This window comes from Salvelinus sp. IW2-2015, linkage group LG22 (genome assembly GCF_002910315.2).
Source record: "Salvelinus sp. IW2-2015 linkage group LG22, ASM291031v2, whole genome shotgun sequence".
Classification (NCBI taxonomy): domain Eukaryota; kingdom Metazoa; phylum Chordata; class Actinopteri; order Salmoniformes; family Salmonidae; genus Salvelinus; species Salvelinus sp. IW2-2015.
In genome coordinates, this window is record NC_036862.1 from 9,027,895 (window position 1) to 9,053,583 (window position 25,689).

The 25,689-nt window shown below is 41.5% G+C and overlaps 3 protein-coding genes across 4 annotated transcripts in view; 2 read left to right on the forward strand and 1 right to left on the reverse strand.

Annotated features, from left to right (window-relative positions):
* The window catches only part of LOC111949720 (spectrin beta chain, non-erythrocytic 4-like), a 61,443-nt gene extending 50,624 nt beyond the window's left edge, over positions 1-10,819 (reverse strand). The window contains 1 exon segment of the mRNA XM_070433958.1: positions 10,471-10,819. The gene's annotated coding sequence lies outside the window, so the exon portion shown is untranslated.
* A 1,557-nt stretch (positions 10,820-12,376) lies between these two features.
* Positions 12,377-16,863, forward strand: LOC111982788 (flavin reductase (NADPH)). Its single transcript, XM_024014379.2, has 5 exons — positions 12,377-12,553; positions 15,088-15,249; positions 15,571-15,660; positions 15,767-15,898; positions 16,237-16,863. The coding sequence occupies exons 1-5, from the start codon at positions 12,469-12,471 to the stop codon at positions 16,389-16,391; spliced, it is 624 nt and encodes a 207-aa protein (XP_023870147.1). The 5' UTR covers positions 12,377-12,468; the 3' UTR covers positions 16,392-16,863.
* Positions 16,864-17,649: 786 nt separating this feature from the next.
* On the forward strand, positions 17,650-24,049 carry LOC111982789 (SERTA domain-containing protein 3-like). Of its 2 annotated transcripts, none has more exons than XM_024014381.2 (2): positions 17,650-18,842; positions 19,032-24,049. In XM_024014381.2, the coding sequence occupies exon 2, from the start codon at positions 19,086-19,088 to the stop codon at positions 19,875-19,877; it is 792 nt and encodes a 263-aa protein (XP_023870149.1). In that variant the 5' UTR covers positions 17,650-18,842; positions 19,032-19,085; the 3' UTR covers positions 19,878-24,049. The 2 variants fall into 2 exon arrangements, with proteins under 2 accessions (XP_023870149.1, XP_023870148.1); XM_024014380.2 differs by having other exon boundaries at positions 19,063-24,049.
* Positions 24,050-25,689: the final 1,640 nt, after the last annotated feature.

Consider the following 25,689-nt stretch of genomic DNA (forward strand, 5'->3'; position numbering starts at 1 on the left):
CGTCTCTTTCACATCAAGTGGGATGAGGTAACAGTGCCGTCAGGTAACAGTAGAATATATTAACCAGAGAGCTACTGCCCTTATCCCCCATCCCTCTGGCTCTTTGTCATGTTACACTCATGTCAGTATGAATATGGACATGTTCAAGCGTAAGTGTGCAGTGGGAGACTGATTGAGGTTGAACTCTTTTCTGTTACAATACCAGCTAATGTCCTTGAGGCAACTCACAAAGCACAAATATTTTAAAAAATCCCCCTCCCCCAATCCTCAACCCCTGATTCCCCTCCTCTGTTCTCCTCCCATCCCCCACATTTCCCTTTCAGCATTCAACACCAAAACCATACAGTTTAATGATGGGTCCCCAGATAAAACAAACCCTACCTGTATGGGCTAGATAGATCATACAATACAATACAATACAAAACACCACACATCAGTGAAAGACTAAATGGACCAAAATAGAAAAAAATATTACACTTTGACATCTTGGCAGATAAGACAACACAAAATAAAATACAAAATAAATATGTATTTCCTGCTCAGTTGCCCCCTGCTCTGAGAAAGCACTCAAGATGTGAAAAGCGGGAGTAAACACTAAATACATGATCAGTACTCTCACAAATGAAAAAGGTTTAAATATTCTAGACTTATGTAAATCACATTTTCTGAGGATTACGGAAATACGATTATCATTCAATATGAAGCTGTGTTTCTGAAACTGTAAGGCTTGGGATCAGGGCAGAGTGTGACTTATACCGTAACATTTGGGGGGGGTCTCTATTTTTTTCCACAGGACTTCCTATTTTATGGGCTTAATATGACCTATAGTAAAGACATGTATTTTAACCCAATGAGTCCCCCTGTATCGCCGGCACATTTTGGACTTCTAACCCTTTTTAAAAACGTGTTTAAAAAAGGTCTGTGTGATTAATATGGGCTGAGCTAAAGCGGTCCTTTAAACAAACAAAAAAGTCTGTAGAGTTCGAATAGTTTGAGCTATCTATGAAAAGATATCTATGAAAAGCTGAGACTCTCACGAAGAAGGACAGGTAACATGTTTTGCTCTATGACGCTCACTAGCTACACAAAAGTCGTTAGAAGGTAAGGGGTTCCGCTTCATCGAAGATCATTGGAAATCCCAGGACATAGTGTCAATACTGTAATAAGCTCACATACAGTGCATTCAGAAAGTATTCAGATCCCTTGACTTTTTCCACGTTGTTACGTTAAAGCCTTATTCTAAAATCGATTAAAAAAAAAATATCATTTCTCGTCAATCTACACACAATATAGCATAATGAAAAAGCAAAAACAGTTTTTTAGAAATTTATGCAAATGTGCCTCGACATAATCCTGTCTCGGAGCTCTACGGACAATTCCTTCGACCTCATGGCTTGGTTTTTGATCTGACATGCATTGTCAACTGTGGGACCTTATACAGACAGGTGTGCGCCTTTCCAAATCATGTCAAAACAATTGAATATACCACAGGTGGACTCCAATCAAGTTGTAGCAACATCAAGGATGATCAATGGAAACAGGTTGCACCTGAGCTCAATTTTGAGTTTCATAGCAAAGGGTCTGAATACATATGTACATAAGGTATTTCTGTTTTTTAGGTTTAAAAGATTTGCAAAAACTTCTAAAAACCTGTTTGCACTTTGTCATTATGGGGTATTCTGTATAGATTGATGAGGGAAATTGTTTTTTAAAATACATTTTAGAATAAGGCTGTAATGTAACAAAATGTGGAAAAGGTCAAGGGGTCTGAATACTTTTCGTAGGCACTGTAGTTGCTGTCACAAACTCCAAACTCCACACAGTTGTCACTGACTAGTTGGATATTAATTTCCCAGTGAGCAAACTATTTCTGTACTTACAGTCATATAAATACATTTTTATCAGGTTTTTGCATTGCTCTAATAAAATTCAGTAAAACACATGAATGCAACTGTTTATGTCAAATTGTTTTGTGTTCTATTTGTTGTACTGAAAAGAAAATGGTAAAACACTTCATTGTGAGGCTGGATATAAGGGCTGGACATGCAGATAAATGAAACTCAGATGAATGAAAATACGTTTTTTGCTGAGATCTGATATGGTTCACGGTAAACATATATTAACTTTTAAGGGGGCATGAACACAACCAATCATGTTTTCTTCTGATTGTCAAACAAATCACTTCAAAAAGTAAGCTACCTGCACATGTTCGTCCACTCCAAAATAATTCCAGCATCCAAACATTGTACTGTGTACCCGCCATTTAATGAATGGAAAGAGACATCTGTTACAAAACACCAAAAAGAGTAACGACATTTGGCGATTGTCATTAGTAGGCCTACACTCTTCTTGCCTGAATTCAGGACCCCATGCAGTCTTTTAATTTTATTTTCCAATGATCACAATATTTTTCTTAATTTATTTCCCTCAGCCTCCTTGGGCCACTGAAATGCTCAGTCCAAATGTGTGGGCATGGGGATATACATTTGAATATACAATACACGCCTACTCCGTCAAGGGTTTTTCTTAATTTTTACTATTTTCTACATTGTACAATAATACTGAAAGCATCAAAACTATGAAATAACACATGTGGAATCATGTAGTAACCAATGAAGTGTTAAACAAATCAAAATATATTTGATATTTTAGATTCTTCAAAGTAGCCACCCTTTGCCTTGATGACAGGTTTGCACACTCTTGGCATTCTCTCAAAAAGCTGAACCTGGAATGCAACAGTCTTTAAGGAGTTCCCACATATGCTGAGCACTTGTTGGCTGCTTTTCCTTCACTCTGCGGTCCAACTCATCCCAAACCATCTCAATTGGGTTGAGGTCGGGTGATTGTAGAGGCCAGGTCATCTGATGCAGCACTCCATCACTCTCCTTCTTGATCAAATAGCCCTTACACAGCCTGGAGGTGTGTTGAGTCATTGTCCTGTTGAAAAACAAATGATAGTTCCACTAAGTGCAAACCAGATGGGATGGCGTATCACTGCAGAATTTGTGGTAGCCATGCTGGTTAAGTGTGCCTTGAATTCTAAATAAATCAACGACAGTGTCACCAGCAAAGCACCCCCACACCATCACACCTCCTCCTCCATGCTTCACAGTGGGAACCACACATGGGGAGATCATCCGTTCAACTACTCTGCGTCACACAAGACACAGCGGTTGGAACCGTAAATCTCAAATTTGGACTCATCAGACCAAAGTACAGATTTCCACTGGTCTAATGTCCATTTCTCATGTTTCTTGGCCCAAGCAAGTCTCTTCTTCTTATTCGTGTCCTTTAGTAGTGGTTTATTTGCAGCAATTCGACCATGAAGGCCTGATCACGCAGTCTCCTCTGAACAGTTGATGTTGAGATGTGTCTGTTACTTGAACTTTGTGAAGTATTTATTTGGGCTGCAATCTGAGGTGCAGTTAACTCTAATGAACTTATCCTCTGCAGCAGAGGTAACTCTGGGTCTTCCATTCCTGTGGCGGTCCTCATGAGAGCCAGTTTCATCATAGCACTTGATGGTTTTTGCGACTGCACTTGAAGAAACTTTCAAAGTTCTTGAAATGTTCCAGATTGACTGACCTTCATTTCTTAAAGTAATGATGGACTGTTGTTTCTCTTTGCTTATTTGAGCTGTTCTTGCCATAATATGGACGTGGTCTTTTACCAAATAGGGCTATCTTCTGTATACCACCCCTACCTTGTCACAACACAACTGATTGGCGCATTAAGAAGGAAAGAAATTCCACAAATTAACTTTTAATTAAGCACACCTGTTAATTGAAATGCATTCCAGGTGACTACCTCATGAAGCTGGTTGAGAGCATGCCAAGAGTGTGCAAAGCTGTCATCAAGGCAAAGGGTGGCTACTTTGCAGAATCTCAAATATAAAATATATTTTAATTTGTTTAACACTTTTTTGGTTACTACATGATTCCATATGTGTTATTTCATATTTTGGATCTCTTCGCTATTATTCTAGAATGTACAAAATAGCAATAATAAAGAAAAACACTTGAATGAGTAGGTGTGTCTAAACTTTGACTGGTACTGTATGTACATACTGCCCTGATTGGATGATAGAATCATCTAGAGCCCACCCCCTTACCCCTAAATAAAATATAGAAAATAAGGCACATGGTATTCAACATGTCAGTTGGAGCTGGAGTTGTACCCTGAAAACGACACACTTCCACAGGTGTGTTAGGCTACTTTGTTTTGTCATGAAAATTAAAGGCATACATGACAATTCTTAATTTGCTATATTATTGTTGTACTGTTTTCAATAGGTTACCAGAGGATCCAGAAGAGGCAGGACCAAAACTGCCTTTTTGCCAATACCCTATCGGCCAACCATTTATTGCAGAATGCCATGATTATCTACAGGGCAGACTATAGACCTCTGCGTTTCAGAAGCAGGACACAGAAACTAATACTTAGTATACAGTTGAAACAATGGTGCAGGTTCACTAGCAGGCTGGAACTAGTTGATAATGTTACAAGTTCGCTAGTGGGCTTGACCCAGTCAAAACAATGTTGCAAGGTAGTTAGCGAAAGCTCAAGACAGACAGAGAGAGAGGGAGACAGGCAGAGTAGAGAGATGAATGTGATGAATGAACCTAAGCTTTTATTTTCATATTTGCCACTGTAGCAGTACAACATTTCGTTTTAAACAAACAGGATAATGGTTCAAATACAACTTTTGTTGTATTTCGGGCAGCTCATGTCTCATTCCGGGGGCTGAGCCCCCCTTGGCCCCCCATAATTCGCACACTGGAGTGTACTTATATCTCTCTCTCTCACTCTCTATTTCCTATTGCAAGTGTTGTTGTACACAACCATTCACAACCATCTAATACAGCAAGAAATAAAGGTTGAGTCAGAAAGAAATGGCAACAAATATTGGGCAACTAAGCAGCCAAGTGAGACATACAAAAGAAAATGTCAAAAGAGCCTCAGAGGGACCTCCACTATCCGCTTCTCTAGAATGATGAGCCCAGACATTCTGGAAAATATAAACGCAGCACACCCATCAGGAGAGTATTCTCAATTCCAGGAACGAGGTCATCAATAAATAAAACATATTACATTTCAGGAATCAATTGGAAATGTACAGTAAATACATATCATACAGAGATCATACAGAGATCATACTGAGATCATACTGAGAGCATACTGAGAGCATACTGAGATCATACTGATATCATACTGAGAGCATACTGAAATCATACTGAGAGCATACTGAGATCATACTGAAATCATACTGAAAGCATACTGAGATCCTACTGAGAGCATACTGAGAGCATACTGAGATCATACTGATATCATACTGAGATCATACTGAGAGCATACTGAGATCATACTGAGAGCATACTGAAGATTCATACTGAGAGATCATACTGAGAGATCATTACTGAGAGCATACTGAGATCATGCTGAGAGCATACTGAGATCATACAGGAGATCATACTGAAATCATACTGCGAGCATACTGAGATCATACTGAAATCCTACTGAGAGCATACTGAGATCCTACTGAAATCCTACTGAGAGCATACTGAGAGCCATCTGAGATCATACTGAAATCCTACTGAGATCATACTGAGAGCATACTGAGATCATACTGAGAGCATACTGAGATCATACTGAATCATACTGAAATCATACTGAGGCATACTGAAATCCAACTGAGAGCATACTGAGAGCATACTGAGAGCATACTGAGATCATACTGACATCATACTTACACATCTTTCTACATGGTCAAATCTGTTCAGATCATGTCAAAGGATCAATGCAATGCTCAGTGATATTCAGTTAGTCCTAAATTCAATGCTCAGTGAAATTCAGTCAGGCCTAAATTCTATGCTCAGTGAAATTCAGATTTAGAGAGAGCTACAGTACTGTAACAATCACACCACAGCCCCCTCCTCTCCAGATGTGGATCATTTGTATGTGTGTGTGTGTGTGTGTGTGTGTGTGTGTGTGTGTGTGTGTGTGTGTGTGTGTGTGTGTGTGTGTGTGTGTGTGTGTGTGTGTGTGTGGTGTGTGTTGTGTGTGTTGTGTGTTGTGTGTGTGTGTGCGGGCATGTGTGTGTGCGGGAGACGCAGAGGAGGGTGTGGTGAAGCATGAGTCTGATGTGTCACAGCTCAACGCGTTCCAGTTGGTTGTCTCATTCCCCACCAGAATGTTCCCTGGATACCCAGAGCGCCTCCTACAGTAACTCCAGAGACTGCACCCGGAGGCGTCAGCAGTACATCTCCATGACCGCTCAAGAAGCTGGTGTGTCCTACAATCACATACTACCAGATACTACTAGCCCATTGAGCCATGAAAGCGGGTGGTAGGTCACATACTTACTGAACAACATACATCACCTTTATACAGAAAGACCCCACATGTGTTGCACAAAATAACGCACTACACACATGGTTTTCAAGGGACCACACGCACATTAAAATGCCATGGTCATGTACTGTATAGTGAAGGATGTCACACTGATGGTAGGCCACCACACAGCCACAATGGTCACCAATGCATTAAGGCTCCATCCGAACTGTCACACTGTCATATGTGTCAAACGAATTGGCCTGTGCTGTTGCTAGCCTTTGGTCGCCCCAGCAGGCCTTTCCTAGACCTACCACCTGGTGTCCCTCTAATAAGACAGTCTTTTAGCTTAAGGATCCCACTGACTGACGTGATGTGGTTCTTCCTGGTAAACAAACACAGCTGTCAGTGTCTCAGCGTGCCAGAGGCCCCTCTCACATATCCAAGACGCTCTGCACTGAAACAACAACACTGTTGCTCTCCAGCAATAATCCAGCTCACATATGCTTCTGCTTCTACGGGGACAATTCACTATCCGGGGTGGCCAGACTGTTTCTGCCATTAACAACAGCAGCCTACATAACCTACATCTAGCTGGGTAACAGCTAGCGTGGTGATCAGGCTTGCCCTCAACAGAGAATCCAATGATGATCCGACTAAAATGAAGCAATAACAGATTGACAGGCAAAAAAGGGATGACACAGGGTTCAATACATGTCCATGACACCTCCAGAAGAGACACGACAAGGCAACATGCCTAAGCTCTTTGATCCCTCTGGTGCTGGGAGAAGGTCAGAGACAGTCGACTGCACCTTTGACAACACAACCACCATGGCAGGCAAGGTGTAACCATTGAAGTTTAGTAAACACGGAGTCCTTACTGTTTCTTGCTACACCTTGTGCATACTAAAGGGCGGGAGAAGTCATGCTGTGGCCACAGTTCAGACCACAAGAGTCTGAACATACATTCAGGATTCTCTCTATGGGTTAGTCTGGCCCTGATCATTTTCTGTGTCGCTGAGTTCTGCTGCTTCTGTTCTTTACAGACTGCCTCTGCCCTTTACAGCTCAAATCAGTTGTAGATACTGCAATACTCTATAGTGACATATGCACAATTTAGATCGGCCATCTTTGTTTTTCGCCAGTTTGTTTCTGGCTCTTGTTCAGCATTCTCCTCCAAAGCACTCAACATTATTATTGCTCTTTGGCTACACCGTGTCACCCGGCTACAACTATAAATCTCCAGCCTGCCGGCATGGAGTAGGACTCGGGCTGTATTCCCACACCCATCCCCTTTTCCCACTGCCCAAAACATGCTTCCGGAAAGAATGGCTCTGGTACAGTAATTCACATCACCTCCTCAACCTCCTCAATGAAAAAAAGATTTCCCAGGCAACAAGCCAGCTGCTCCAGTAGCACTCTGCCTGTGACCTTCTCACTTCCTACTTCCTGTCTGAGAGAAGCAGAGGTCCTTTGAGGAGCTATGGAAACCACTGCGGTGGCACAAACTGCCCTTTATTGAAGATGTATGGAGATGCAGAATTATTTTAGGGATCTCTTTCTGCTGTATTTAAATTCTAATCTGATTGTGTTGTTTCTATGATGAGTAGCCCCTCTTTGCAGAAATATGTCATGAGTCTTGATTACATGTGTCCCCCCTTTGCAAAGCATTGATACTGCAAAAGATACAGAACATTTTAAAACCTAAATGTAGTGTTGCTAAGTATTCCAAGTCAACATATTTCCCTTCCTGAAAATCCACCTTCAGTACACGATCAAATGAACACGTCTTGACAATCATCAAAGTGAAGCGTTTTTTTTGTTTTTTTTAGCATTTCAGTTTCAGGAATAGATACATTTACATTTAAGTAATTTAGCAGATGCTCTTATCCAGAGCGACTTACAGTAGTGAGTGCATACATTTTGTTACTTTTTCATACTGGTCCCTTGTGGGAATCGAACCCGCAACCCTGTCGTTGCAAGCGCCATGCTCTACCAACTGATACGAGAGTGACACCCTGACCCCAAACTCTTTTCACTGTGTAAGGAGTTAGGGGGCTAAAGAAACTAAGACACTATGGAATGAGGAGGATAGAACAGAAGAGAGGAAGAAGTTCCCCTGAGCATAGACAGATGCCACACCACATTACACACCACAGAATTGAGGACCTTTAATTCTGTCCCCCTCAGGCTGGGGACTGGTCCCTCATCTTACTGGCCCCCCCTCCTTTTTCATTCAGCTTTTCATGCATCTTTTACAAAGATTGGTGTATCAGTGGACATTTTTACCTTGACTTTTACTCTCCACACAATATTACTGTCAATTTGCATACAATTGAGAACACTGCGAGTATTGGCTATATGGCTAGGTTATTTTCTGAATGCACACTTCCGTAGTATAAGTAGAGACCCAGTCCTTTTATTGTGTTTAAATGTAAAGACAATGGGTCTTATAATCTGCTGTGTTCAAGGGACAGAAGACCCATAACGCACACACAAAAAACACCCGTTCGTGTAAGCCTCTGACTGTATCTGAATCAACTTCACTTAAGTCTATCAGACGTCATACAGCGTCACATTTCCAGAAGTAGACCTATTGTCTATGCAGATTTTAAAAATGATCTGTAAATATCAATGGTGTGTATCAATCATTGTCTCGCCATAGGAAAATGTAGCATGTAGTGTCAGTTTGAATAGCTCGCATAGGCCTACTACGACAGCAGGCCTTGTCAAACGATTATTTTAAAAGTCATGCAACATTGTCCTATAAGACTGGATGTCAAAATATACTAACGTTAAACCATAAATTCTCATTTGCATTCAGAATAAAGTGGCTATTGACATCCCTTTTGCCTTTGCCCACAAACTTTGCTGAAGAGTCTGAATTTGACATTTTTGCGTCGCATGACAGATCAGTACAGTGGACAGCGCCAGCGGTAGTAGCGTGACGTCATAGCACGACTCTGACTGTGTTGCAACCGATCGCTCCAGTCATTTCACAATTTAAACAGCTGTGTGTGACCAACATTAATAACACTGACATCCGTAGAACAGGTTACGTCCAGCCCTACGGTCAACAAAAAAAAGCTATAGTTCAGTGAACAGAATTTAGGCTTGATCCACACAAACGCTCCTCACATTAGATCAAGATTTCTCATTTCAAACCTGCATGATTAGGCTATCATTAATAGTAGTGCCTAGTGGTGCCTATCCAAGTTGATGGTGAGTTGGGCTACTACAGTGTCGACGCAGTTGTGCGCATGCCTGTGTGTAAGAAGCCAGGGCAAAAGAGGATATAAATGGCAGATATTTGGTTATGGAATATTGGCATGTTGTCAAGCTGCTTAACTCCCTATTGTGCAATCGCTTTTAACCTTAAAATGACACATACTGTATGACCTGCATCCCTACCACCGCCGTCTCCTAGGTCCATACCGCACTTAGGCTATGATCACCGTCCCCTGCACCATCCCATATGAAGTGCATGGATCTTTTCTTTGGATTAACACTTTTAAGCAAGGAAGTGGCTGCGTTAAAATGACATAGTCTATGCTATAATTGTCATATGGCTAATCTGCTGTTGGATAAAATAGCATTTCAATTTGGACTACTTTTAGTTCATGTAGTTGCGGTCAAATAACGTAGCCTAAGCTCCATAAGGCTAGAGACTACTGTATGTACAAGCATGTTATTTAATGCCCTCTTAGGTTACTTCCTTCAAGAATAAGGCTCCATTGTGACACGCAATGAATGTTCTAAAAGTGTCATACACTTATGTGCGTTGAATCATCAGGAACATGCGTGGACCAATACTAAATAATTAAACATTGTATAAGGCCGATCCTAACCTGTCCATATTTGCTATTCAAAGCCTGTGTACAAATAGTAGCCTAAATACTATGTTCGGCAAACACAAGTGATCTAAACAAAAGCAAATGCCTAATACCCAGCAAAATAAAACAGCATATAATACGGCCCTATTGAATCACTGCAGTAGCCTTAGCCAATGCAGGCCGGTGTTGCTGCATCTCCCACGAACACGGGCACCTCGGATTGTTCATGCTCAATGATATTTGAAATGTTTTTTATATATTTTTTTATATATAGATAGACATGCAGCCTATGCTACAACGACCTTACCTTAACCTCAATTTCAGATATGAGTCTGTTTTTCACCGAAATAGACGTAAAATCAGTCGATGTGGTACCAGTATCAATGAACCAGTGAGCAAATTATGAACAGAGCCTCGCGACGCGGTGTTTCTTCGCCGGCATAGTAGTCAAGTAGCCTATATCCTCAATCGAACTGTGGGATCAGTATGAAGACATCTGGCTAATAAAGGCAGATAATGCGCTAATTACATGTCAGTTCCCGGCCGTGGCTAGTGGGACCACGCGACTGCCATGAAAGGTGTCTTGCAGCCAGGCTAAAATGCTTGATCAAATAATCCAAGCCGGTGGGCTCGGATACACTGTCCACTTGATAGCCTACGCGCTCCCTCTCCCTCCAGTCGTGATACTGCTAGAGAGATTTCGGCATTAGTTTCGCGCGAGAACCCCCTCCGTATAGCGAGAGATAGAAAGAGAGAGAGAAATTAAATGCGGGGGGGGGGGGGGGGGGGGGCGCACACACGCAACATCAATGAATTCCAGTAATACTTTACCCGTTATAAATGGTGTCTAGGGTTTTATCAGATAGAAATAGAGATGCACTCGAATGATTTTCCTATCTCTATGAAAGTGTTTGAATGTGTTTGATGCCCCCCTTCTATTCCCCGTGGACATTTTTCATTTGAGAACATGTAGTTTGCAACTATTGGAGGTTAGTTCATGTCATACTGGGAAGTACCTTAAAACAAGTGAAATTATTGGCAAGTAGGCATATTATTAAAAGTACATCCACATAAACTCACTGTATTACTGGTTTATAAATGGTTTATAAACGGATAATAACGTTGATAACTACATTACAGCGGGAAGTATGAGGGCTGAGGATGTTGCAGCACCCCCTGAAAAATCTGAATTAAAAAAACAATATTCATTTTTAAAAAGCACACCCATGAAACGTCTATGGATAACTAAATAAAAGCTGTGTACCTGAAGTGACGTCAAAATGTATGTACTTCAACCTACAGTAATTGTTCTCTCCTCGCTGATAAATTACATTAATGTCACCTAATGAAGAGCATTTCATACAGGGAGCATCTTCTGGCATGTATCTATGACGGAAAAGTGGGCCTATGCTATTTAACGGAGGTGGTTCTCTGAACCGTCTCTTCCCCCATTCACTGTATCGTGTATCCCCATGAGTCCGACGAGCGAGACTATGTGAACCACATGCACATAACCTTGCCAGAGACCTGAAGATGTGTGATGTCAGTGTGCTGCCAACCATTTAGCTTCGGCCACTGTCCCTGTCCCAATACTGGGCTCGAGCCAGTGATCCTCTGCTTCGCAACACACGACCGCCCTTCTTGACAACAGTACCAACTATTTGAACTAAACAAAAGGTAGCAATTGGATAGCTCCATCGGCGAAATGCCAAGCTGCAGTAGCTGTTGAGTGAGTCTACGGCACGTTCTTAAATCCATTACAATAGCACCTCCCCGAACTAATGGCTGCAGGCTTTAGATCAGTGGGCTACTACATTCTTTGGGCTCACAATGTGGATCACAGGAGACGGTTCGAATCCCAGTCAGTCACCTTGGTGCCATAACCGGATGGCTGTCGCGTGGTGGAGGAGGTTGAAGTGTAATGAAGGTGATTCGGCAAGAGGTAGCTTGGACATTCCTGCAATTAGGTCTCTTGGCAGATTTTTGGAACTGCCATCCTTTCATATCTTTAGATCTCCAAACAGAGAAAAACAGAATACATTAGTTGAAATTCTCTAAAAAGGAATATATATCCTGCACAATTACGGCCCTGCTGTGACTGTGTGCGTTTTCCTTTCATTGGTGGGGCTGGGAGGAGTCTGTTGCGGAAGTGAGCCTTTTTTGGTTATCTAAAAGGGGCGTTTCTCAAAGTTTCAAAGAGGTTCATTCTGCGTGTATGTTTTCGGATACATTGTTTCACGCGATCCACAAAGTAAGAAGTTGTAACGTTCTTCCGTGACCAGTGATAATTTCGCAATCTGTTATTATGTCAGAATCGATCAAGAATGTTGCAATATTTGGGACCACGGGAATGACCGGACTGGTGACATTACCACTGGCTGTTGCAGCGGGTAGGCAACGTTTCTAAATTACATAATTTACTCATTATTGTGAGAGATTATAGGTTATTTACACAATCCCTCATATATAAATTGCTGTGTAGCCTGGTCCAAAAGTGATCGGAGTGTTCTGCCTTGTTCCTAAACTATGCTGAACGTGATTCATCTGATTTCCTATGCAATGCTATAGGACAGCAGACATCTGTCATTAGCATATTCTATACTAGTGTAATTGGAAGTGTAATTTGCCACAGCCTTCCTCTGGGTTGAAAAAAAGTTATTATATTTTATTCTATTTGTGTTTTTATTTTCTATTCTATTCCAATCTGATTTGTTCTATTCCGTGCTATTAATTACATAGTTTAAAAATAATAGCAAAAGTGCTAAAAAAGCAGATATAATTTGGCTTATTTGATTATTAACAAGGGTGTTCGTTTCCTTGCTCTGAGATCACGCGACAAAAGTGTTGAGTCATACAAGTCGTTTTAGTGTTCTGCTGACTGATGATTGGGATGAGTGCATTGCAGTGCGCGGCAGATACGCGATGAAGTCCGCTGTCCGCTTATCGTGCTTATCCAGAACACTGGGCTGGCCTAATCAATTCGACCCACAGCCATGCTCTAGAATTGAGATCCATTCATCAAAAATGAACTAATTGCCTACATTACATATTCCTCTCATCTTCATATTCCCATCAGACTGAAATACCTATGGATCATTGGCAGGGGCGAAAATCTGATATCAACCTTGGAGGGGACAATTACATGACATTTTCTCAGGAGCAATTCCTGAGGGGGACACCAAAAGTAGTGCTGTAACACATAGACTATGTTGTAATATGTTAAATGTATATTGAGGGACCATAATCACTACTACTGGATCATTGTTAGGTACAGTAGTTAACTGAAGGGTTGTCCCAACTTGTTTAAATCATTATAATACTAATAATAATAATAGTTATAGCAGTGTTCCTTATCAGTGCAGTGTTCCTCTCTCTTGAAACGTCAACACTCTGTTTGCAAGAGTTTGCGGTTCTATAAATTGTGGGTGTGGCTGATATGGTTCTGTGTCATCACTGAGGTAACTGGACGATGCTGTGCCACTGTCCCCTATACTTGTGCTGCTGGCAACAAGGGTGACACCTGGTCCTGCCGTGGCTGTGACACTGTCCTCTGAAGTCTCTCTCCTTGGCTCTTTCCCTTTCACCACCCTCACTGACTCAGTCTGTCTCTTAGAAAAGAAATAAGGTGTTTGCTGTACTCCTAACTACCGGTACCCAAAACTACACAATTAATCACAACAGCAATACCATTGCCTTAAACAAATCTTAGTTTAGTCACCAGTTTAAGTTGAGAGCTGGGGTATCCATGGCATTTTCCAATTATGTCCCTATTTTACAAGTAAAAAAAATGGAGAACCTTTCATAATGTTGCCAAACAAAGACTCAACAAACTTACCTGAGACTCCCTGTCTCTGCAAGTCTGTCCCTGCCTATCTGTCCACAGCTCTGCTGTCTGTGTGCCATCTGTTGCCTGCTCTGCCTAATGACATCATTGTGAAACATTCCATTAGCATTTCACTTCTTTCTTATGAACATTTTATCAACTGGTCTTTGAGATATTAGGCTACTAGAGTTCTTACTTTGCGTTTTGGTGTCCTGAAAAATACTCTGATGTCCGTCTTTTTTCTGACATTTTTCTACCTGGCTGGCTGGCTGGCTGGCWGACCGGTCTAGCTGCACACACACACATTTACACAACACATGCTGCAACGTTTTGAAATTTTAACCTAGTTTGTTTCATATTGGCAGGCTTCCAACAATAGCTGAATTTGCAAAGCTAGCGAGCACCAATTCCGTTTCTGTGGTGTTTGCTATAATCTTTGCTACCTGGTTAAAGGTGAAAAAAAAATATATATTCACTAGCGACAATTTTGCTTTTGCAACGAGACCATTTAATATATTTAAGACAATGGTATAAGAGAGTGTAGTTCTGTTCAGTTTGGACTTCAGTTTATCGCTAACCTTATCACGGGGACTTTGAAGCACTACAGCTGCATGCTAATCTTGGAATAAACTCACGATAGCAAATATTCCATCTTTGACGACGCCACATAAATGGAATAGGTACTAGCTAGCTTGATAGCTGTCTCTTATACACATCTAGATGTGTATAAGAGACAGTACGTACACTGAGTGCCTTTCGGACAGTAGATACGAACCCTCTATTACCTTGCAAGCTAAAGAACTGGCAGTGGATCAAATCATTGTGGGGCAAAGGGCGGGGGGGTCGCAATCTTGTGAAACTTAAAAACGCGCTATTAAGTGTCTATAATCAGCACAAGTGCTTTCATTGCGTATTATTAATATTATTGAAATTACATAGTTATGTTTACAGTGATATATTGGGGGGGACAAATCATATTTTTCCCAGGATGGGGGGGTCGTGTCCCCCCCGTCCCCCCTGGGATTTCCGCCTATGATCATTGGTAGATGATAGGATGAGTCAATAAATTCATAATGCTTCTTTGTTCATCATTGTCTACAGGTTACAATGTGACAGTGCTGGTGAGAGACCCTGCCAGGCTGCCTGTAGAACACAACGCCTGCAGGGTGGTGGTGGGAGATGTCCTCAATAAGGAGGATGTGAAGAAGACCATGGAGGGTCAGGATGCTGTTATCATCATTTTGGGCACCAGGAGTGACCTCGGTAAGTTTAGGCAAACCTTCATTAGTAGGCTATAGGAATTTTAAGTTAGTAAAAACATATGTTAAGTTGTCTGAATAAAACCAAGTTATAACAGATATGTTATACAAGCTGAAATATATCTTGAGGTGCAAATCAAAATGGAAGTGTTCAGGAGTCTCATTAAAACATGTTTTCTGTTATGAGTTAAATATGTTTTGTAATCATGTTCAGGGTGAGTTGCAGTGACTAACTGCACTAGGGGTTGCTGCACTAGGCCTACACATTTTAATGCTTAGGCCAGGATAATGGTCAGTATGTTCATGTTTCAGTTGCAATCCACAGGTCCCACAACAATGATGTCAGAAGGAACCAGAAACATCTTAGACGCCATGAAAGCTCGGGGGATCCGCAAAGTAGTTGGCTGCATGTCAGGTACAGAGGAATCTTGGACAGTCAGGGTCACAGCATCTTTCCAACTTCCAATAAACTACCATAAAGAAACCCTATCCTTATATTGTCCCCCCGTCTCTTTTCAAAGCCTTCCTCCTATGGGACCGGTCTAAAGTGCCACCCAGGCTGCTGTCGGTCACAGAGGACCATGATAGGATGTACATGGTGCTGAAGGAGTCAGGGCTGGACTTTGTGGCTGTCATGCCCCCTCACATCGACGGTTAGTTGTCGCCCTTCCCCAATCAGTAGAAATGTAGTACTGTACTACTATACTGTAAGTGGTTCCAGTGATGACATGATAGGCCGATCATCCCTCCTCACACACTACCCACTGAGCAAATGAAACGTCTATTCAATGTTGGTTCAATGTAATTTAATTGAAATTACATGGAAACAACATTGATTCAAAGTGTGTGCCCAGTGGGTATGTACTGGACCGATTAGTGTTATTCAAGTGATATTAAACATTACAAACATATTGAGTAAAAATTATCTGAATATGTAATAATATCAGGTGCCTTATATTGCACTGCTAAATATAAATGCTATTCCCAACAGATAATCTCCCTTTGACTGAGAAGTACACAGTGACAGAGAACATGCTGAAAGGGCGGGTCATTTCCAAATATGACCTGGGACACTTCTTCGTCAAGTGCTTGTCCATCTCTGACTGGGACAGGAAGACCGTTGGGGTTTGCGGGGAATACAGTTAACCCGAACAAGACAGAGCCCTCCCTTTTCCGTTTCCATAAACCACTTACCACAGCTGGCCTTTCAGACACCGCAACTTAGATCTTATTTCGACAGGCCAATCTTTCTTGCTTGAAAGAAATGGCAGCTTTGGCTTTTGCTAATGTTTTGTAACTATTTTGTTTATCTTGGATATTATAATGTATGAAAAATGTAATATGTTAATAATCTTTGTAGTTGTGTGTGGGTCTCATACTTTGTGCAGACTTTTTAATTAACTACATAGCCAATATTGTTCAAATATCTATCTTACTTTTATTTTGTATATTTTTTTAACCCAACAGCAATTGAATGTTGACTGAGTATGTATGAGTGCAAAGTGAGTCATCAATTAGGCCTATGTGCTATTTATAGCCAAGGCCTACTTCTAGCCTGATCGTGTGCTGTGTCAGAATTTTATAACTAGCTTTTGAAATAAAGAGTTTTTTAATACAACGTAGTTGTGAGGTGGCAGTCTTTGTGTCACATTCTCTAAAAAAACATGTCAACAATGTTTATCAGAGGTATTTGCTGGCACTATGTAGCTATTGAGGGTGAACAGCTGAAATTGAGCATGAACCAAAGTCTGTGGTTATAGGTGAACTAGCACCTGACCTGTGCCATGAAAGTCTTAAAGGCTTCTTAGCAGAGGCAGTAGTACACTCACATACAGGGTCACTATTCCCCATCTCTAGAAGTGTCACATACACAAACCCCTATGTGAACCAGTGTTGCCAACTTAACAACTTTGTCGCTATATTTAGCGAGTATTCAGACCGCTCTAGCGACACATTTTCAAAAAAGTGGCTAGCGACAAATCTAGCAACTTTTTCCGATGTTATTGGAGACTTTTGTAGACTCTGACGTGAAAGCACGTATCGTTCTTATTCTTCTCAACGAGCAGCGGGTGCTGCCGTGGGCCCCACCCCCGTCCCAAAGCACTCACAGGCGGCCCAGTCCTCACGCAGCAGTCCCTCCCAGCTGCAGTCAGAGCAGGCGATGCTCACCCCTCCGCGTCCAGACTGCAATTGAATCGCGCATGCGGGAAGCCGCCGCTGGCTGATCCCGCCCTCGCTTACATAAAAAAATATATATATTAACCTGAACTAGAGCCAGACTAGTTACCATAATTTTCTCACATTGCCATTGACAGTTTTTTCTATTGCCTCTTGTTGGTCAATTTAGATTGTTAATGTAGATTGTATACATTTAAAAAAAAAAAAAAAAAGAGTTAAAAAAGTTTATGTTTTACTTGTTGTAGGCTCCTAAGTGGACCATAAGGTTAAAAACCAAACCAAATTAAGAAAAATTAAATAAAAAAATAAGTAACTCTGCCAATGTCTCTTTTGGGTCACTTTTGCCGGTCCCAAGCCCGGATAAAGGAGGAGGGTTGGAATTGTGACATAAAAAAAACCAAGAATCGACAGAAGAAAGTTCATTGGTAGTTCTAAACATATTTAGGGTGTTTTTTACTCACTTTATGTCTCTCCCATGACGTTATTCCTCTCTCCTACAGCGTCCATCACAATTACATGCACATGGCCTATTATACAAATTAGGCGATGACGTTATTTAGCGACTTCTAGCGACTTTTAGGACAGCCAATAGCTACTTTCCTTACTGAGGAGTTGGCATCACTGATGTGAACACTTCAAACAAAAGCTAAAAGACTGCTGGGACTACCCCACTGTAAACAACAGTCCTTTATCTACTGCAATTCTGACGAGTTTGAATTTCTAATTTGGCGAATGAGACATATTGGAAGCTTTCTGTTTGAATATAGAGACAAACAAGTTGGCATATAATAACTTGCGTAGCCTAATATCACAGTAGCATGGGTATGCAAAGCATTCAGTAACTTTTTGGGCAATGTAGCTCGTGACAGTCCATAGCTGGCTTTGTCAAAATAGCCTAGCCTATTGTTAACCCAAAGAAAATCGCTTGCTTATCATAAACTCATGTTTTTTTTATTGAAATACAAAACGTCATCGGGTCTAACGTCAAATCACAGGCACTCCTTCGATATAATGTTGTCTTTTGACGAAAATTAAAACGTTTCAGTTTGTCACTTTCACGAGGTTGGAGTAAGAATATGTTCAACTACTTAAGACATCGGCTCGAATCTAGGTGTTTTTAGATTTCGAGAAAATTAAGAACTAAGAAATATTTTTTCACTTCCCTCATTGACTTATCAAACCCCGGCCGGGTCTGTTTGGTCAGATTTTGGCAAGAGTGAAACTTCTCGCTTCGCCTCTTCTTCTCTGGTGAAACTTAAATCTCGGGCGGGAACGAGTTTACTTTTTAGTTTGCCGGTGGGTTTTGTACCGAGCCGGTGAGCTAGGCAAACAAATAAGACATATTTGGACCTAACATCATTCATTACTTTTGTATATCGAAAAGATAACTGAAGACAGGTGAACAGTTGCACACGACAGGTTTGTTGTTGTTTTGCCAAATTGCGACAAAGTAGGAAGTGGAGAAAACGCTAGTAATGTAGTAGCTAGCTTGCTAAATTAGCTAGCTAACTTACGTTAGATAGCTACTAGCTATATTGCTAGCTAGTTATTATATTCCCACACTGCAGTCAACTCACCATGTAACGTGTCTTGATGGGATCTCTAAAGATTCTTATCAAGTTTTGTGTTCTCCATCTAGCTAACTACGTTAGGTCGAGGAGGATGATGATGATATCCAAGGGACAGAAGCGCAAAGTCGATGATGTGGTGGGGGGCATGCGTAGCGGCACTTGGGAGAGCCAGCGGCAGTCAGTGCTTGGCATCACCCTTGTCAAGTACCACCGCGGGCAGGAGCTGATGGAGCCTAGTTTGCGCCGCTCCGTGTTGATAGCCAACACCCTGCGGCATATACACCTAGAAAACAAGCCTACATATGGGTTAGTTAACCTGGCAGGACCAGTGCCACCCATGGTCCCATCTAAACCCTGCACCCACAGGGAGTCTGGTCTGGGTGTTGTAAACAGTGCCTCAGGTGTCGAGGACAAGGAGGATGTCTGGATGTCCTCAGAGAGTGACTTCTCCCTGTCAGGTGCTGTCTCCTCCATTCTGAAAGAACTAGACTTGACCGTTGATGGAGGGCTAGGTCCTCAGGCACCTCAGAGGACACCTTTCAGGTCCATTGAGAACCTACCTGGAGACCTGGGGCTCAAACGGAGCTCTGAGGGGTGTAGAACCTCAGAGGGGGTGGCTTTTGGTAGCGTGGAGGAGGTCATGTGTTCCAGCTACCTGCAGGATGTGAAACTAGATGAACTTTTCCATGACATCGACACATCGGTGTTTGACAAGGAGATGGGGGTCCGAGCACTCTCTGCTGCAGCCAGTGACGAGCTGCTTAAGTACTTACCCTCTCTGTCCTCCGTTCCGTCCACTTCACCCTCTCTCTTCTCTCTCAACCAGAGCTTCAGGGACCTGAATGAGCTGGAGCACATCATGGAAATACTGGTAGAGTCTTGATCACCAGAACTTTGAGGAAATTAGGACATTATAAAGAGAACAAGACATTAGGGGCCTCCCGGGTGGCGCAGTGGTCTAAGGCACTGCATCGCAGTGCTAGCTGTGCTACCAGTGACTCAGGGTTCGAGCACAGGCTCTGTCGCAGCCGGCCGCGACCGGGAGGCCCATGGGGCGGCGCACAATTGGCCTAGCGTCCGGGTTAGGGAGGGTTTGGCCGGCAGGGATATCCTTGTCTCATCGCGCACTAGTGACTCCTGTGGCGGGCCGGGAGCAGTGCACGCTGACCAGGTTGCTAGGTGTATGGTGTTTCCTCCGACACATTGGTGCGCGCTGTGTTAAGAAGCAGTGCGGCTTGGTTGGGTTGTGTTTCGGAGGACGCATGGCTCTCGACCTTCGTGCGGGAGTTGTAGCGATGAGACAAGACAGTAACTACTAACAATTGGATACCACGAAAAAGGGGGTAAAAAAAAAAGAGAACAAGACATTGAAATTGAGTGTTCACTCTGTCCAGTTGATCACATGGTTTAATGAGTGAAATGTGCTATTTTTATACAAAAGAAGAAAAAGCTGAATGAGAGATTACCCTACTTTTTCTAGTATTCCTTATGCCTAGCTATATCAAGAGATTATATTGTAAGATGTTACTAATAGCAAAGCAGTTCAGACTGATGTCTAAGAAATGAATTAGTGGGTAGGTAGGATTGCTTCAGGCATCTATTTAATTGAAGGTAGATTACCATTTTTTTTATGTGTAAAAACATTAACCTGAGGGGAAATGTCATCTTTGAAGACATCCCCTTCACTGGTCTTACTCCAGTAAGTAGAGGGTTAATATTGAACACATTCTCACATCCTTCATTATCACAAAAGTACAACTGAACTACAATAATACTGTATTGTATTGGTCAGTATATTTTGTGGTAGTAGTTTTAACTTGCCTAACCAGTATGCATAATTAGGCTACATATTGAGCTGTGCCACTAACTTACAGCCAGCTTTAGCCATTAGGAAATACAAATATTACCTTAACCCGAGTTACTGGCTGTGAAATGTCATGGTGCTTACCAGTAGTGCAATATCCGGTTATAACAGCTGGAGGTAATATAGAGGAATTCCTCAAATTGGTTCTGTCGTGCGTGCAATGATGTCTAAGGGGAAAAATAGTGTTTGCTTGCAGTAACTGGGATATTACTACAACCAAAACAGAAGTGGCAGTTTCATCATTAAGGGTTTTATTAAGGTCTATTGTGTGGCATTTTTAGAAAATGTCTAACCAGGGTCAGAAATGGTTCAAAGGATTAGTTATTTATAGAAAATTACTATTTAAATGTTCAGCTAAATATGTGATCTATATGTTACACAATGGCAGTTTATATTTTTTATATTCTTGTTTATATAATGCATTTTGTCTCAATGCCCTGAAAAAGCAAATTATGCTGCCATTTTACAATGAAAGACATGTAAGTGCACTGTCAAATTTATGCAAACACAATGTTAATATTTTTTTATACATTCTAAAATTAAATGGGTTTGTGCCAATCCTTTCAAACAATGACACTTGTCTCAACTGCGCTACAGTACAGTAGATTCACACCTTCGGTGGGGATCCTACTGCAGAACACTAGCAAGCAGCCAGAGAAAATACTCAACGTACCGTTCTGACCCCAAGTGGACATTGTCAGAACAATGCAAGTGCCTCGCAACGATGCAAATGCTGGTGAAATTGTGCTGTTGAATTGTTAAGGTGCATGTGAAAATGTCATACGTATGTAGTAACTGATAATGTAATAACTGCCCATAATGTAATCGCTGCTAATGTAATAACTTTTGCATGTATAATGTAATAAATGCTAATAATTCATATATATACTGAACGCGTAGCGTAACATTAAAATTAGTAGATAGTGATAGCGCTGACGTCATCCAAGTATTCCCATGGAAAACTCCTGAAGGCTCATTAAGCAGCAAGTATTTTAATTTCAAACTTGCCCAGAGGAAGGATATGGAATCCCATTGGGTAATGAATGGAGAAACGTATAACGCCCTACCCAGCAGACTGTTGACCAATCGCTTTCACGTTGTCAGGCTGCGTCACGCGGTTGCTAAATTAATTGTCACGCAATCCCTTCTCAAAGTCAGGGTATGAGTCGAGAAACATGCCTATTTTCCTCGAAAGTACTTAATGTCGATTCCAAAGCTATACAATATTACAGATAGCAAGTTAAGTATCTCATATCTTGGAAAATATTTGTAATATTGTTGACGAAATTCATGCTAATGTTGGCTTTTTGAGCTAGCGCCCAACTGACTCCCATTCACTCCTTGTCCTATAATAGCCCAGCATTCACCGCGCGGCCCATTGACGTGGCATGGGCAACGGTTCCCATCTCCTCAAAAGTATATCTGCCCTTGCAAATCGATCTGCAGGTTGAATATGGTGAGATTGTAGACGCCTAAATTGCTAGTGCAGTTTGTTTAGGCGATCTTACAGCTAACTAGCTACTTTACATGCTAATATTGTCTGGTATTATGTGTAGCCAGCCCAAAGAGCGAGCATTGCATTGTGGATTTTGTAGTCAACTTGAGCTGCAACAGATTTCCAGAACGATTTTCCATGTTGCTACCAACCGTATAATGCCAGAATGAAACATTTGTTCACCAAAAAATATTGTTCTTACGTGTTAGTGTTATTTAACACTAAATTAAAGGAATTAGTGGTTTTGGGTGAATTGTTCTTTTTAACGTCTATGGCATGAGGGTGCAAGCTTCCTCGTAGCCTGCCGGACCGTGATTGGTCTGTGTTAGCACGTGGTCCTGTGCGATGACAATGTATACTGAACTGAACAAAAATATAAACGCAGCATGCAACAATTTCAAAGATTTGTACTGAATTACAGTTCATATAAGGAAATCTATCACTATGTTGGCTAAAGCCAACATTAGCATGAATTTCGTCAACAATATTACAAATATTTTCCAAGATATGAAATACATTAATTGTAATTAATTTAATCTATGGATTTCACATGACTGGGAATAAAGACATGCATCTGCTGGTCACAGATACCTTTTTTTTTAAAGTAGGTGCGTGTATCAGAAAACCAGTGAGTATCTGGTGTGACCACCATTTGCTTTATGTAGCACGACACATCTTTTTTTGCATAGTTGATCAGGCTGTTGATTGTGGCCTGTGGAATGCTGTCCCACTCCTCTTCAAGAGCTGTGATAAGATGCTGGATGTTGAAGGGAACTGTAACACGCTGTTGTACACGTCGATCCAGAGCAACCCAAACATGCTCAATGAGTGACATGTCCGGTGTGTATGCAGGCCATGGATGAACTGGGACATTTGCAGCTTCCAGATATTGTGTACAGATCCTTGCGACACGGGGCCGTGTATTATCATGCTGAAACATGGTGATGGCAGCGGATCAATGGCACGACAATGGACCTCAGGATCTCATCACGGTATCTCTGTGCATTCAATTTGCCATCGATAAAATGCAATTGTGTTTGTTTTTTGTAGATTATGCCTGTCCATACCATAACCCCACCGCCACCATAGGGCACTCTGTTCACATTGACATCAGCAAACCTCTTGCCTACACGACGCCATACACATGGTCTGCGGTTTTGAGGCCGGTTGGACGTACTGCCAAATTCTCTAAAACGACATTGGAAGCGTGTTATGGTGGATACATGAACATTACATTCTTTGGCAAACGCTCTGGTGGACATTCCTGCTGTCAGCATGCCAATTGCACGCTCCCTCAAAACTTGAGACATCTTTGGCATTGTGTTGTGTGACAAAACTGCACATTTTAGTAGCCTTTTATTGTTCCCATCACAAGGTGCACCTGTGTAATTATCACTGTTTAATCAGCTTGTTGTTATGCCACACCTTGTGTGTGGATTGATTATTTTGGCAAAGGAGAAATGTTCACTAACGTGTGGCTGTTTCGTGTGATGTATTGTCTACTTTTTTGCCCTTTGTGCTGTTGTCTGTGCCCAACAATGTTTGTAACATGTTTGTGTAGTTGTGTTGTTGCTGCCATGCTGTGTTGTCTTAGGTCTCTCTGTATGTAGTGTTGTGGTGTCTCTCTTGTCCTGATGTGTGTTTTGTCCTATATTTTTAATCCCAGCCCCCATCCAGACAGGAGGCCTTTTGCTTATTGGTAGGCCTTCATTGTAAATAAGAATTCATTAACTGACTTGCCTAGTTAAATAAAAAGGTATGTAAACAAATTTGTGCACAACATTTGAGAGAAATAAGCTTTTTGTGCATATGGAACATTTCTGGGATCTTTTATTTTGAAATATGGGACCAACACATTACGTTTACATTTTTGTTCAGTGTAGTAGTCAGAATGGATCACTATTTAATTAAATAGCTCAATTTGGAGCGAACTTTCAAATAATTCCCCATGGGGATTGAACTTGATCATAAACTAATTTGAGGCCAAAACGGACGTCTAAAAAAAAAAGTGGTTTGGCCATTCTGGAGATCGTAATTGGCTTTCGGCACCGCCAGGTTGCTACGTAGTAACCGACCAGCAGAGTTCGTGACATCACGCTCCAGACATCAATAGTGTAATAACTTAAACCAATAATGTAATAACCTAAAATAACTCTTTAATGGCATACATATTAAGAAACACGTTGCATTTGCATCCATTGCCACAACAGACTTACAAGGGGGGGGTTACTATTGCACTTCCATTTTGACCTTGCAAACATCCAGTGTCGTCAGAGAGGGGAAAAAACTGCTCAATTTGAAGACACCTTTCAGTCATGCGATTAGACAAATTGTAATTATCACAAAAATATTCAACATGATTTTTACTCCTTATCCCAGGATAGACCAGGCTACTTTGCTTTAGAGATTAAACCAGACCCATTAAGATGGAGATGGAACCAGACTCATGTCAGACGCTCACTCACTCACTCACCCCACCCTTAACCCATTGGTCCAAGGCCAAAATCCATGTTTTTTCCACTACTTTCAATTATCTGCCTTTACAATCATCATGAGCCTCACATATGGAAGTGTTGCACCTTTTCTTTTTCAGGTAAACCAATACAAGAAATATTTTAATACAAAGTTGCCTTTATGGCTCCATTTTACATACAGTTGAAGTTGGAACTTTACATACACGTAGGTTGGAATCATTCAAACTCGGTTTTCAACCACTCCACAAATTTCTTGTTAACAAACTATAGTTTTGGCAAGTCGGTTAGGACATCTACTTTGTGCATGACACAAGTAATTTTTCCAACAATTGTTTACAGATTATTTCACTGTATCACAATTCCAGTGGGCCAGAAGTTTACATACACTAAGTTGACTGCCTTTAAACAGCTTGGAAAATTCCAGAAAATGTCATGGCTTTAGAAGCTTCTGATAAATGATGTCAATTAGCCTGAGTCAATTGGAGGTGTATCTGTTGATGTATTTCAGGGCCTACCTTCAAACTCAGTGCCTCTTTGCTTGACATCATGTGAAAATCCAAAGAAATCAGCCTAGACCTCAGAAAAAAAAATAGTAGACCTCCACAAGTCTGGTTCATTCTTGGGAGCAATTTCCAAATGCCCGAAGGTACCACGTTCATATTTACAAACAATAGTATGCAAGTATAAACACCATGGGACCACGTAGCCGTCATACCGCTCAGGAAGGAGATGCGTTCTGTTTCCTAGAGATGAACGTACTTTGGTGCGAAAAGTGCAAATCAATCCCAGAACAGCGAAGGACCTTGAAGATGCTGGAGGAAACAGGTACAAAAGTATCTATACCCACAGTAAAACAAGTCCT

What these genes read in the sequence shown, in the direction of transcription:
- LOC111982788 (XM_024014379.2), top strand. Translation starts at nt 12,469, where the DNA reads ATGTCAGAATCGATCAAGAATGTTGCAATATTTGGGACCACGGGAATG. An exon ending in GGGCACCAGGAGTGACCTCG is followed by an intron (nt 15,250 to 15,570) that starts GTAAGTTTAGGC and finishes TGCAATCCACAG; the next exon opens with GTCCCACAACAATGATGTCA. An exon ending in CATGCCCCCTCACATCGACG is followed by an intron (nt 15,899 to 16,236) that starts GTTAGTTGTCGC and finishes TATTCCCAACAG; the next exon opens with ATAATCTCCCTTTGACTGAG.
- LOC111982789 (XM_024014381.2), top strand. Translation starts at nt 19,086, where the DNA reads ATGATGATGATATCCAAGGGACAGAAGCGCAAAGTCGATGATGTGGTG.